Source organism: Dermacentor variabilis, chromosome 11, assembly GCF_050947875.1.
Source record: "Dermacentor variabilis isolate Ectoservices chromosome 11, ASM5094787v1, whole genome shotgun sequence".
Taxonomy (NCBI): domain Eukaryota; kingdom Metazoa; phylum Arthropoda; class Arachnida; order Ixodida; family Ixodidae; genus Dermacentor; species Dermacentor variabilis.
Window position 1 is genome coordinate 33674703 of NC_134578.1, and position 14717 is coordinate 33689419.

Genomic DNA, 14717 nt, shown 5'->3' on the forward strand with positions numbered 1-14717 from the left:
TACTCCATGCTGACTGGCTCTAAACCTTTATTAGCCCCCTTTTGCATGTTTTTATACTTATTTTTTTTTTGAAAAACTTGGCAATCCTTTGCCAAGCAACTATGCCTAAAGCAACCTCACTTTTCCAACGAAACGCTTGGTCGGAAATTTATGAACAAAAGTTGCCGTGTCATTTCTGGTACAGCATGCGATTACGGGTATATTTTTTATCTTGCAAAACGACATTTTAATTCCAAAAAACTTGCAAAAGAGTCCGAATCATTGAAAGAAACTTGACACGTTGCTTGAACCAATGGAGCCTATTGCTCACAACTATAGCTGGTGAAAGTTTCATTTAAATTTGATAACATCATCCTGGATTGACTGATTCATACATTCGATATATAAGCCGGATAATTTAGTGACATTGGTATTATTCTAATTCTTGCGTTGCATAGTCCTTATGAGTTCGCTGCAAACTGAAAAGAAAACATTCGTACTCTTCCAATGATTATTTGTTCTCTCTATTGTTATTAGCACCTCGAACGTGGCAGGCCTCACGCAATCGTTATTGTAAACATTGCTTCCATTCTCATTTTCGTACCTCATCTCCACCAACATGGATTCTGCGAAAAAGCATAGCTTATGCAAAAAATACAGTTTCCTTTAAAGTTTGCTTATTCATGAGTAAACATATACTTGCAGCCATAATCAGTGGTCCTGGCCAATTACTCTGTTCTCTAGGATTTCTTATATCTCAGCTTCCTGGTGTTTTTTATTTGTATTCTCCACAGCACATTAACAGAAATCTTCCCTCGCAAATTCACTGCAACCAGCACTTTCAAAATAAAAATTATTGAGTGGGATTTAGGTTACCAAACAACTTTCGGAATTTTCAACCTCTCGAACACATTTGCGTAGTGGATGGGGCTCCGAATGGGGAAAGTGCTAGAATATACTTCCCAAAATGAACTGTATATTCCACTACTTAACGAACATAATAGTAATCATTTTTCCAAATACGAATACGAAAACATGTTCATAGAAGCCATCTACGCAACACAAACTGCCCAACAGCCTGTTTCATACTCGCCATCCGTTCGTGTCTGCCATTACAACAGTCCGTTTCGGCGGCACTTCATGAAGAATACACTGAAGCACGAGATGAAATGATCGGCGTCTAAAAAGCGCACTTCAGTCCAGTCACGAGTCAGTCAGCTCACTCCCGAATCTATTTCCTTAATCCGCTCATCTTGCGCACCACGAAACTCAGAGCGTCAACCAACTCAGTGGGTGCTTCCCGAAGCACAAAGTAGAAGATGGGATCGAAGGGCCCCCAGGCTGCGTAGTACGGCTTTGGCTCGGACTCTCTGATGGCACGCACCATCTGTTCGACCACTTCGTTGGGGTCCTCGCGGGCCATCCACTTGAAAAGAATCTCGGCCGTATTCATCCATTCTTGTATCTCACGCTCGCTGTAGTCATCCAGCACCTCGCCAGGTAGATGACTCAGGTCGTCGCGGACCATCTTCAAAGATCCCACGTCCGCCACGATCCGTGTTCTGTCGAGCGCATGACCAAAAAGAAGAAAATGGCGCAGGTCAGATCAGAATTAGCATAATCTGCAATACTTGGTTCATTGCTGACAAAGAAAGTTCTTGCAGTGCAAAAGGCAAGGACCCCGCCAACCATGCGAGTTCACGTATGCCTGTTTCCTTGTCCAGCTCGAAGACGCTGGTGTGGGAACTTTTTGCCCAAAGAACACTTCACATTGCTGTCGGATACGATCTGCCGTTCAGTACACTGGCACACCGAAGAAAATAACGCGAGTTTACCTGTACGCTGTAGGTTCGATGGTACAGACGTCAACGCCTTTGCCGATGCACTCCCGGCGCAGTCCATCAGCCAATGAGATGACGGCGTGCTTACTCATGCAATAAGATACGCCCGCAGGAACTGTGCCGCGACCTGCGGATAACGTTCCGTTTAAGAGAAGGTCACTCTGGACTTGAGCATCAAGTTGAGGCTTCTGTTTTGTTAGTTTAGTCGCCTGTGTCACCCTCGAAAAACGTTGTCTGCAACATCATTTACTTTTTTCTTCAAATACCTTGTCTTCGGCACATACTAAATACAATACGGTTTGTTTTTGTACGACAACGTGAAAAAAATTTTGTTCCGGACTTTACCGAAAGGCAGGGCTTCTCACTGTATAATATTGCCATGGAAATCATAATGCAGTAGACCCCAGGCCCTGTAAATAGCGGCAGAAGTTGCACCCCACAAACCTTTTCAATGTCACTTCAAGACATGGTAATAAGTCATGGACACATCAGACGGTGACGTTGGAATTTCACAGCATAGCCGGTCATCGCGAGATAATTCTAGAGTTCTGTATAATTTTTTCCCGATTACAAGCAATTCCTGATGGCAAGGGCATCACTAGTTAACCAAATATTATTCTTTAGCTTCGTTGCTGCGGTAGCTTGCTCTCCTGTCTTCCGCGTTACCCTTTCTGAAACATTTACGCGTGTCAGACAAGTTCTACATAGAGACAGGGTGACAGGTGTGAATAATTACTAAGGTTGGTATCCTAGCGCACATTACAATCATTTTTTTTCATGACAGTTTATAACTAGCGCCCGCTTCATGAGTATCGGTCCACTCAGCACCCACTCACAGCAGTGTCACCACTCGACCACATGATCACTGATTGCTCAATGATGTGTATCTCACCTAGAACACTGGAGACGACAACAAGACGACCCTTGGACCTCCTAAGCAGCGGTAGAAATTTCTTGGACACGCTGACCACACCGAACACGTTGACCTCGAACACCTTTCGTATTGATGCCATGCTCTCCCACTCGAGTAGCCCGTGACTAGGTACGCCTGCATTTGCAACTACAGCCCAAAGGACTGTGCAAAGCACGGGAACACAAGATTTAGGAACTCTTCATTAAGGAAGATCTCCATTCTTTAAGCATTTACACTGCTGCTTGATTGTAATTCCGTATATGTATATTCTTGTTTCTTTTGTTATTTATTTCTGTCAAGTCTATGTGTCAAGCTATGTCAAGTCTTGCACAAAGCCTAAGTAAATCATGAGAGCAGTTCCCGATAACAATATTTAGCAAACTGCATTAAATAATTTCAAGAGGATTTCCTTTACAACAGGGTTGTCGCTGCTGAAACCTAACTCGTTATTCTTACATTTCTGTTGGGCTAATTTTTGGCCCATAAAGCGGCCTATACCATGGTCATCTGAATATTTTTAGTTTAAAATTGTGTCTGAGAGTATAGTGCCCAATGTGTTTACACACAAAAAACTGAGTTATCTGCAGCGAACCTTCTCAATCAAAATTTGAAATCGTTGCCTCTTAACCACTCCCGCAAACAGTCACCGCCCTTATTGCATAGGCTGTGTGACGCCAGGAAATGAAGGACTACCACTGTGTTCGTCTGCTTTCAAACAATACGAAACCACATCAGTTGTTTTCCTTCGCATGCTCTGGCACCAAACGATGCGGCAAGGCAATGGCTTTGCCGTTGAATTGTGCCCGGAACGCCTTCACACGCACGATAAAAAGCAGCAGCAAATCACGCAGGCACACATGCAAAAACAAAGCAGCGTAAGGTATCCATAACGCTTTGCAGCACTTGCAATAAGTTCCGGTATTTGCACTGCAGAAAAACGCAGCCTTCGAGATCGACTTCTGATACTCTGCGGAGCCATTCCAGGCGGCGTCAATTCATTTCGTCCCCACTTAATTTTGCCAGGCTGCTGTACGGTTCAACTTCGACACAAAGGAAATGCCAATACAAATGCTCTACTGCATTGAATGTGCTCGAATTTCGCCAGCTGGCAGTCAGACGCATATGCTTCAATATTCAATACATAAATTAGGCTATAAAATTTGCTACCATGGCCCCTTTGACATCTGGGGTTTGTGGTGGCAAACTATGGGGCTTTAAAGTATATTATTGACCAACTACGTAATGTGTTTATGATTCATTTTCTTTGTTGCCTTTGCTCCAATACCCAGAGTGTTTTACTGAACTCCACCACAGATTCATTTGCCCTCCTTCTGCTGTGTTTAAAACAGCACCTCGGGCAGAGAAACTGCATCTTCATATGCAATTGGATGGATATTGCAACATGTGAAGAAACTATGATCAGCGGTTTATGAGAGTCCTATGCATAGCAAACAAGCGCCGCCTTACATTCATCACGTACAGATAGCAGCCTTAAAAAATGTAGGATGATGTTGGCTGGGTCTAAATGGGACCACTCCTCCCTTTGTCTATGCCCCACTAAGAGGACAGCACAGGCCCTTAGCTCACCTCTAGTCCCAAGAGTGTTCTTGATTGAGACGAGCGCGGCCTCGATTTGGTCTTCATTCGTGACATCCATTTGCAGAATCCGGATGCTCGAGTCCCTGGACAACTCGCGAGCACCGTCACCATTGGCATCCAGGCAGCCAGCGTACACGAAAAAACTATCGTGGGCCAGCCGCTTGGCTAGCAGGTTTCCAAAGCCGGTGTCGCAACCTGTGAACCAAATCAAATTCGTGTGTAATTAAAGGCTTAGAAGAAGGTACAAGGAATATGTTTAAGTGAGAGTTTGTTGAGACTGAGTGAGACATCCCTCCCTTTGACTAGTGATTATGGCAGTGTGAGTTGAAGTAACCGAAACCAACCCATTTATCGAGCTGGTTCTGCATGTTCCGTTATATTCAGCCTCCCAAAGAATCACGTTCGCATTAATTTGCACAATCGTGACTATTGAAATAATAACAAAACGATGCACTGTTTCACTCACGGACTCGTTGACCTGTGTTCTGTCACCCATGAGCAGTTCAGTAGATATAGCCTTCAATGCTTTCACTTTAGTTTATCGAGTGAATGCCATTTTCCACGTTACAGGCCCTCCACCGAGTACTCAAGCAGCACCTTCTGCTTTCAGCTTATTCTGTCGCTGCCTGAGTGAGTAACTGTTACGTACAAACAAAAAAGTCACAGTCCAAACACCCAGTTTCACCAAACTAACTCTGATACCATGTGCCGTCTAAACGCTCAAAGACCTGGCGTAGGATCAACATTTGGTGAACCGGTTAAAGTGCTTCAGACAGGCTGGGCGACGTTGCAATAGGCGAGCCTATCAGGCGTACCATGCATGCCTGCGCTCTAAACAAGCGCTATTACATCAATCTAACACACCAAAAATTTTACAACTATGTTCTCACTACAAGAGCGTCCTCGCTATACAATCACGAAATGTGTAAATTTATTGGAATTCCTGTGTTCGAAAAGCTGTGTTCCTGTGTTCGAAATTTTGTAACCTTCTGATTCAGTTCTGAAAGGATAGCATCGCGTACCTTGCCCGCATCTTTTATCTCTTAAATTTCTTGAAGAATAACAGTTGGTTTATTCGCAACGGTGGGACCGGGGTTGCTTTCTACGTCACCACAAAGTGGCAGTAGGAGAGCAGTCCAACAGCCATTAGTAATCTGAGCACATCTACGAGGGCCCGGCAGCATGACAAGAGTACAAGAATTCGTACGAGCAGTAGTAAACAGACTGTGCGATCTAACCTGCACAGTGATCCAGACTGGGTGCAACATGTTGCTTCGATGAGCGCTACTATGTCCTCGGAGAAGATGCAAAGAATCCGCAACTTTTATCGCGTTTCCCGTCGACATCACAAAGCTGTAAGGCGAATGCAACGTTCCATTTTCGACAGTGATAACAGAAAGAAAGACTTGAGGCCGGAACCGATGCCTGCATGTGCCCGAAGATCCAGGAATCCAGAGCGCATGTCCAGATGAACCAGGCGGATCAGGTTGGCTGAAGTTTCAAGGCAACGACAAAAAAGAAAGGACCTGCACAGCGATGCAGGCATGTTCCTTCGATGAGTGCCGCCGATGAGCACCGATGAGCAGCAAGTTATCAGGTGCGAAGAAAAAGTGACGCCTAATATTTTATGTTCAACAACGATTTGCAGTTCTTTGCCAGCACACACCAAAGTTGGAATACTAGTAAGAGCTTTACTTTTTGCGCGAAATAACATTACTTTTCGTAGAGTTTATTTTTAGGCAATTAGCGATTGACCATTCAGATAGCTTAGTGAGTAGATCATTACATTTTCCCTTTAAATCTTGTGAATTTGGACCAAAAATGAAAAGTGTAGTGTCATCGGCATCCACGATAAATTTTACAGTTGTGTGAATATTAAGAATATTGTTAATGCAAAATTTAAAAAGCATAGGAGCCAGTACGCTCCCTTGTGGCACGCCATCTTATAAAGAAAGAATACATCGCTTCTCCTGTTTTATGCACACTGATTGTTTCCGATCAGTAAGGTAAGATCCAAATAATGTTAATGGAGTGCCTCTAACGCCATTCTGTAATAACCTCTACATCAAAACTTTCTGATTTATGCAAACAAGCGCCTTGCTGAAATGAATGGTGCCAATGTGAAAAGATTTCTGTCTATGTTTTAGTACAGGTTCCTTGAGCGTGAGCAAAGCAGTTTCCGTTGACCTGTCTTTACGAAGCCGCACTGAGCTCTAGCTTGAATGTTTTATCTGTTGAAAAAAATTTGACACGCGAGAAAAAATAATTTTTTCTAACCCTTTGCAAAATACCGGAATGATTGAGATAGGCCAGTAATTTGACACGTCGTTTCTGTTGCCTTGTTTAAAAAATACAGTTACCGTACTAATCTTCATTTGTTATGAGAACACCCCAGAATGTAAAGCCAGATTAAAGATGGGCGTTAAAGCTGGAGTAATGTATTCTAAAACATACTTTATATGTTCTATTTGGATATCACCAGTGTCAAGCGCTTTACTATATTTGAGGTTTATAAAAGTGCTAAAAACCTCAGACTCACCAGTAGCATTTAAAAATAAACAGCGTTATTTCTGCTGCGATGTAATCACCGCACATTGGTCCTGTTCATTAGTTACCCTGCTCATTAGTTACGCACCTCAAGCCAACAAACTTGCAACTGCATCCCGTTAAGAAGGGCCCTAGCTATTCTCAATAACAAACCAAAGTACATTTGCTGGACTCGCTTGTGTTGCCTCAAGCGAGCGAACCTACGAAAACAAGCAGGCGAAGCTCTAACCCCGCTATCTTGTAAAAACCGTGAGGACAGACACAGTCAGCAGTAAACAAGAGCGATTGCTGAGTTTTTGCGCGGGAACCGCTACGTGACTTGACGGTCAACTCACGCATGGGTCCTTGACGGCGACGGCAACAAGTCTAGCGGGCACAAGATTTAAAGCAATTTAAAGCAAGAGCCCAAAGTTTCGTAGTAGATTGCCTTAAATGATCCGATAACAGGCGTGAATATTTCTTCTACCGGGTCACTTTCCCTTCGGCTCCGTCAATGACCTGAGGTAAAGGTGGCCGAGTGGTAATTCCTTTTCTGCTTACGCACTTTCTCGGTCAACACATCTGTGCCGCTTGGGTATAATTTATTCCGTAGTACAACAGCATGTCTAATGCAGACTCAGACAGGCAAGGGCAACGTGCCAGTGGCGTGTTTATTTAGGTATGTGTGTTTGTATATGCATATGTGTTCTGCCAAGGCTGTGGCATTCGAATGAGGTACTAATGCAAAAATAAAGGCGCTTGTGTACGCAGATTAAGATGCGTGGTCAAGGACCTCGCGTATTTGAAACTATTGCGCAGTCGTGCACAGCAGTGATCCTCACAGCTCATGGTGCAGTTTCACGAAGTAATTTACACAACAGGGACTTTTAACTCTGGGGATCCTACAGACAAGCTTTTTGTTTGTTAGCAAAATATTCTATGGCGTCGGTAGTATGCATGCTCATGGGCAGAATGAAAGAAAAACACCTTTTGCGATTTATTGTGGAGCAACTTCGATTCGTGGGCCCAGTAAACTGATACTTAGCGTTTTTTGGTCTGTACGACGATGAAGGGCTGAGGACAAAAAGAATCACACTTGGCTTTCAGAACCAGCAAGTTTGCAGTGGACAACGTTAGCCAGCTATCTATACGATGTCATGGCCTGCACCAGGTATATGTGTAAACGCGTTGACCCTGAGGAATATCTTCTCTCGGGATCATTATTAGCAACCTTGGTGAAGTCTGGTGTCCGGAACAGAGGTTAATAAAAGAAACTTCACTTTTCAAAGAAAATTCGCAATATATAGAAGCACTGAACAAATAAAGTTTCTACTTCGCAACTCTTTAACACTCATATGGTAACCGATGTCTGTTACCTTAACTGCGTGTCTTAGTGCGTATAGCTTCTTTTAATATTTTAGGGCCACGCTAAAATTTATATACAGCAGTTTGTGGTAGCGCATTTTCTTAACCCTATAACTCCCAAATAACGTTTTACAGGAAGAAGTACTTGAATAACAGGTTCACCTTTGTAGAAGGCCATGCAGAACACATTTGTTCGACAAATTATTCGAAACGTTATTTGAATTCATGCTTAGAAAAAACTAATTCGGTGGTCGTTTCCTGAGCTCTCCAAAATTGGAAACTCGCTCCAGCGTTTAGAATACGCTACCTCAGGATATGCTTTAGGTTCCCCAACTTGAATCATAATATTTAGGTGAGGTGGCGAGGTACTGAGCATATACTATATATGATGTCTTCGGTATTACAAAAGGTTTAAGTGCAGGAAATCCTATTCAAAGTGTTTTTACCGCTGTCCCAGATTTAAATGCAGCCATTGTCTTAAATATAATTGATCGGCGCGTCAAGAAAGGCATTTCAGTGCTTCACATACAGTTTAATAATGGATTCGATTGGCACCAAGTTTTCTCTGAAGCTGAGCCTTGCATGGGCGAAAAACAAACTTTATTGCAACAGTGTCATACGTATTGCAGGGCTTTCATTCTGTTGAACTTCAGAAATAGTTTGTCTTAGACAGGCATGAATGAAAAAAAAACATTCTGTCTAATCGAGCGGGCCCACCGGATCGGACTTCCCCTCCCCAACACCCTTTAAAGCAAGAAGCCCCGACTTCATCGTTCGCGCCATTATTAAAGCTTGTGGTCAGTTGAGGTCAAAATGTTTTGCAGGGCTGGCTGGTTTTTAATAACTAGCACATGGCACTAAACAACATGAACAACAAACGGAAAGCACAAGCTAAGTACAATGCGCTTTTTTTTTACTGCGTTGCTTTTGCACTTGGTGTTCTCAGACACCGTGAAAGAAAACGAAAACGAGAAGTCATGGAATGCTAAATAAGATCTTGTGCAGCTGGCTGCCTCATGCTGGGAAAGATCAACAGCGGAATAGAAAGGTGACATAGACAGCAAGATAAGAAGCAGTCAACACGTACTTGCACATCAAGAAAACAGCTACGTACCTTGAAAAGAGCGGTCTCTCAATTTAAATTTGGCTTCGTGGAACCAACCACTATGTTCCATCAAATATATGAGGTCGTAGCTTTCAATCGGTTTGCTATAGTAGGCGGAGGGGAAATGACCGGAAATTATTAAGAGATTAACATTTTATTTTGCAGAACTGCGTTTCCAGAAAGGCCAATCAGGAATGGAGAGCGTGATGCGCATAGGTGCGTTGTTTTGTTTGTTCATGCCTTCAAGTTTGTTTGCCTTGTCCGAGTTTTTCTTAGACGTTTATCTTGCCTTCCTCCAAGTCACAAGGAAGAAATTTCCTCTTGGAGAACCACTTTCAAAGTTTAATTTCCCTCAATCGGCCTAAAACCACTCAATTTTCTGGCAAAGGTATTTCCAATCTTGTCTGGCGAACGGTACAACCATGGTAATTCACTGACGGTCATAAACGATGTGGAACCAACGTAATAACCTAATTTCTTTTGCGATAATAAGTATTGACAACTTTTTTTTGTAAGCAGTGCTCTAGTAACGAGAGATAGCTATAAATACAATTTTTTCTAAATTATTAGCAATAGTATCTTACGTCTCCACGAGTGTGACTGTTAATTACAAAAGTTAAAAGATGATTGCCACTCCTAGAAATACCCAAAGTCTTCTGGAAAACAAGCGTGTCTGATTCTCATTACAAGAGTCCATTTACACAATGGTACAGTTTCACCATGAAAGCGATAAGTACATTTGGCTCGACGTGGACATAAAGTGCAAAAACATACCCTTCTGTGATTTTTGTGCCAACTATAAACCTAATCCGGGCGGTGCAGTCATCCTCAAAATACCACAAAAACTCGTTTCCCATGATTACACTTGCACTCAAAGACTAAATGATCGATTTTTAGTGTGGTGTTGAAAATGTCGGCCACAAATAACTCGTTGGGATATTCTTAACAGTAGATTGTTGTGTGAACGAAAATATACGTGAGGCGAAGGGAATGCTTACAGCTATTCCACAATTTGGTACTGCACGCAGGGCACTCGTTAGCAATAAAAAACGGCAGAAGCAAGGGAAGTATAGCAGATTAAGCATAGTCTATGATAGGGACTCAAGAAAACAGTGTTCTAGAGTACATAGACAGTCACCGTCAACCACAAATGAGGGTGCACGAAGACGAGATTCGGCTCAGTTTTGCGATAGTTCATAAATATTATTTATAGGCAGCATAGCAAACATACATGTATGTAGGCAGTAAAGAGTAGATTGACTATTTTCGATATTATCATATCTTGTGATTATATATCTTGTGATTATCTCTGTAGGAAAATGAGGCAACGCTTACTTTTAGGCTACAGCATACAAGTACGATAACGGTTACAAAGGACATAAGCGCTTTTTTTTCTTTTGTCCTTGTAGCCTTTTTTAGTGTAATCTTCAAGTCATTGATAACCAATTTATAGGGGATGGCAGTCATTTGCGCACATAAAAGAAACCTTGAATGCATCTACGCAGGTATAGTTCCTTACCGGTCACAAGAACAGCTTTCCCGTCGCCTTCAATGAGCTTCCTGAAGGCCTTATACCAGAGGAACTGAGCCATCCAGAAGCTCGCTAGCCCCACCAAGCAAGCTGAGCCGAAATAGGTGGCGCACTGTGTCAGAAATGACCAGCGCTTCCACATTTCCCAGAGAGGGGCGACGAGCATGAAGAACAGGATCCACCTTGTCTTCATATCTAGTCCTGCGGAAGTTTCAGTACAAAAGCTCTTGAGCCGGAATAGAAGTGACCAGTACCGCACTGTCCAAGGTAAACGATCGCAGCGTCAATGAAAGCAATTAGGCTGCACTGCACTGACTGATTTCATTGCCGACTTGTGCGAGTGACACATGTGAGTGTGTGCTGGTGAGAGTGGACGTGACCATAAACACCAGTGGGGCCGGTAAGCATGGATGAAAGCGACTATTAAAAGCGAGTGACTGTCGGTGGATATGAGCCAGCTAGAATAGGAACATGAGTTAGTACCGGTAAATGTGAGCGCACAGAAGTGTGATGTGCACAAAGATATTGGTGAGTGAGTGTGAGTGCGCGCTCTGCCAACCTGCGTGTCAAGTCGTAGCACTATGTTTAAAAATCGCCCGACTATATTCATTGCAGTAAATGTATTGTAGCAAGAATTTTGGACAAACACATGTGTTTTGGATGTGGTCTCACATGTGAGATTATCGAGTCATGTCGCCGATCACATTTTCTACTTCAACGTCAAGCGACAGTAGTAGTTACTGATTGCAAAGGGTTGCTTTAAATGGAAGCAAATCCCAACATTTTTTTTGTTGGAAAACTTTATGGCTGTTTGATTTCAAAAAGCTATATTCTACCGCCTTATCTAGTTCGACACATCATTTTACTCACGTGTTGTCTTTAGTATTAGAGAAGCAAACGGAACTCACACTGACGACAATTTTGAATTTATTAAAAACAGACCGAAAGAGAAAACTTCTTTACGTTACCTATAATTAAGGAAGGTTGTTGATTATCCGAGCTTTAATTAACATGTTAGCTTGCTGCCAGTACCAAACTGCACAAGAAAACGCAAGGTCGGTAAACTGCATGATGTAGGGTCTATTGCAGTGTGTTCTATAGAACGTACATAAATTAACACCCATAACTTTGGTGCAAACGATGAACGAACGTATAGATATGTGACGTGGTCACCCTATACCAAGTTGGTCTTAAAGCGTGCCTCATGAACAGCTTCAACTATGAGCCTAAATACAGCATGGAAAATGGACTGCCTCGAAAGAGAATGACGTTCCACAAACTATTTCAAGTTCAACTGACGGGTGCGCAGTAGGGAATGAAACAAAAGACTTCATCAGCACAACAGTTTCTAGTTGAACTCGTTGGTACACGTTCGACGTGGCGAACAGCGTGGACGACAGCTCAAGTGATACGAACAGGGTAAATACGTTGGACCGGTGACAGGACAAGTCGGGGCAGTTGGGTTTGTGCCCTCAATCAGCGCACCAGCGCATCTTCGCGGTTCGTATCACTCCACCCATCGTCCTGCACTCTTCCTCCTGACACCAAACATGAGCACCATTTTTCTTTCCCTATTTTGACATTTCTTTAAGGAGCTTACCTATTGTCGCAGTAAGTAGTCTTTACCAAAGCTTCTGGACTTGGGTCCCTCGATCGCCTCAACAGAATTCTTCTAGAATAAATTCTAGAAAGACGACTGAAGGCAGGCCCTACTTCTCCTCAGGCCACTTCTGACAGTGGTTTTCCGTCGTCTGTCCAGCAACGTCTAGGTTTGAGTCTACCAGCCAGGCATCAGCTCAAGAAAGCTCCCTCTACGGATACGACTTCCACTACACACCGAACAAATTACCTAGACTGAGCGCGAATATCTGACTACAGCAACATCCAAGACTTCGAGACCAAGACTTTTATGTTGAGTCAGCTACGTTCTCTGAGAAGAGCACTCGAAAAGCGCTAGTGGATATATAGGTCACAATATCCCTCAGCCCCCTGGGAAAACATTAGCATGAGAACTGTGAACGAGTGTCCTTTGCGAGTGGTTGGTTTTACATTCAAAATCATATCTGTAAGAATGGCAGTGTGCAGAGGACTAGATATCTCCCGATTCCAAGCAGTAATGCACGACAAACAGAACATCTAAGCCATTTTTTCCTGGCCATCTACTTGATTGATACTTAAGACAAGACGTACCCTTCGGCAGCATTCGATTAAGTGCGCCCGTCCTTCTACCTCGCCATAAGTTTGAGCAAGAAGGTTGAATTGACCGAGGTCACTCCGTAACTTGTTTTGAAGTCGGCCGGCTTCTTCCGTAATCAAAATGGCATCTCACAGCGAAATATACTTTGAATATCACGGTGCCTTTGTGCGGTTAAGTATCTGCCATAATTATTAAGTAAACGTTGCCTACAATGCTTATTCTTCCTTCTTCTTTCGTAGAGACAAGGAAAACTGCTTTAGATTATACGAGTTTAAGTGCCGATAAGATCCAGCTCAGTTCGACTCTCGTCGCAACGAGTCTAGCTACCGACAAGTCCCAGTGGCAGCAACCAAAACGTTCTTCGTTCATTTGAATATTGAGCATAACATTAAACGTGAACGGAAAAAGACGCCCCCTTGTATGTTTAGCATATATATAGGCGCTATGTAAAGTGGTCGTCAAGGACATTGAATGGATTCAGGATTCTGAAGAAAAAACAAGTCGTGTCCCCAAAGCAGTGTTCACTGGTTTATCCTTCGCGTTACATTCGTATCTTAAGACGAAAGCTCGCGACAGTGCAAAGCGCGTCTCCGGCCCTCAAATCTATTTTTATCAGATGAATCAGTCCGAATCGCTGAGAGTTTCTTTGCACTTGCACTCTCTAGCCGCAGTTAAGATCTCTACCATACACCTATGTAATAGCGAACGATGCCTTAACTTTTAGCTGTTTTGTTTGCAAAAGAGTAAAATTACGCCTTCAACTTGCTCGTTTTCAACAACGTGGCGACGGCAGACACAGTTATAAAAGAGTGCCGCCGCCTGGAACTCGCTAAAAGCCGACGTATCGACGAACATTTTGCCCGTCTGCCCAACACCCCAGCGACTTCTTCCTGTGCCGACGCTCCTCGTCCAACCAACACTGGCGATGTTACCAGAATCGTCCGGCGTGAGATCGAGGCCGCATATCCGGCTTCCTTCGACTCCAGCCCCTCCAACGCACCTGCAGTCACGGTTTCCCTGATCCAGGCAGTTGTCCGCCAGGAGTTCCCAAACATGGGTCTTCACACCATCTGCTCGACCCATCGCCCTGATACCCACCCGGCTTCTTCGACTCCGCCCCGTCCCGCATCTTCTTACCCAACACGTTTCCACAACCCATCTTAATGGCGCACTGCTGACGACAAGTCCATTTGTTTTCACTGCCATCAAATCGGGCACATTTCTTGGCACTGTCGCAGTCACTGGAGTTCCCCGACCTGGTCTTCTTATACTGCGTACTCTCGGCACCCAGGTGGCCCTTCTCATCGCTATATCGCCCGCTCTGATAATGCCGCCACTGATTCTCCTGCGCCGAACCGCCCCTATTCTCGTTCGCCTTCGCCCCAACGACGACAGTCTCGCTCCCCCAGCCCCGTCACTCCTATTTGCCCACTCCCTGCGGACGCCGCTCCCAGCCGGAAAACTAGACGAAGCAGCGCCTCGAGGTGGCGCTGCATTGCTCCCTATGCCGCCAAATCCTCTACTGACGCTGCCCACTCATCTGAACCTTCTTGACGTGCAAGTCGACGGTGTTTCTGTATCTGCTCTTATAGCCACTGGGGCGCATTTGTCGGTAATTGGCGCTGACCTTCATAACCGGCTGAGGAAAATAATCACCCCCG

The 14717-nt window shown here is 43.9% G+C and overlaps 1 protein-coding gene across 1 annotated transcript; it reads right to left on the reverse strand.

The window, feature by feature from the left end:
- Positions 1 to 493: 493 nt before the first annotated feature.
- LOC142563862 (short-chain dehydrogenase/reductase family 9C member 7-like) lies at positions 494 to 13718 on the reverse strand. The gene is made up of 5 exons (XM_075674537.1): positions 10848 to 13718; positions 4321 to 4527; positions 2713 to 2895; positions 1815 to 1947; positions 494 to 1541 (listed from the first exon to the last, which is right to left on the reverse strand). The coding sequence occupies exons 1-5, from the start codon at positions 11050 to 11052 to the stop codon at positions 1211 to 1213; spliced, it is 1059 nt and encodes a 352-aa protein (XP_075530652.1). The 5' UTR covers positions 11053 to 13718; the 3' UTR covers positions 494 to 1210.
- Between the last annotated feature and the right edge of the window lie 999 nt (positions 13719 to 14717).

What these genes read in the sequence shown, in the direction of transcription:
- LOC142563862 (XM_075674537.1), bottom strand. Translation starts at nt 11,052, where the DNA reads ATGAAGACAAGGTGGATCCTGTTCTTCATGCTCGTCGCCCCTCTCTGG. An exon ending in GAAAGCTGTTCTTGTGACCG is followed by an intron (nt 4,528 to 10,847) that starts GTAAGGAACTAT and finishes TTTGGTTCACAG; the next exon opens with GTTGCGACACCGGCTTTGGA. An exon ending in ATCGAACCTACAGCGTACAG is followed by an intron (nt 1,542 to 1,814) that starts GTAAACTCGCGT and finishes TGCGCTCGACAG; the next exon opens with AACACGGATCGTGGCGGACG.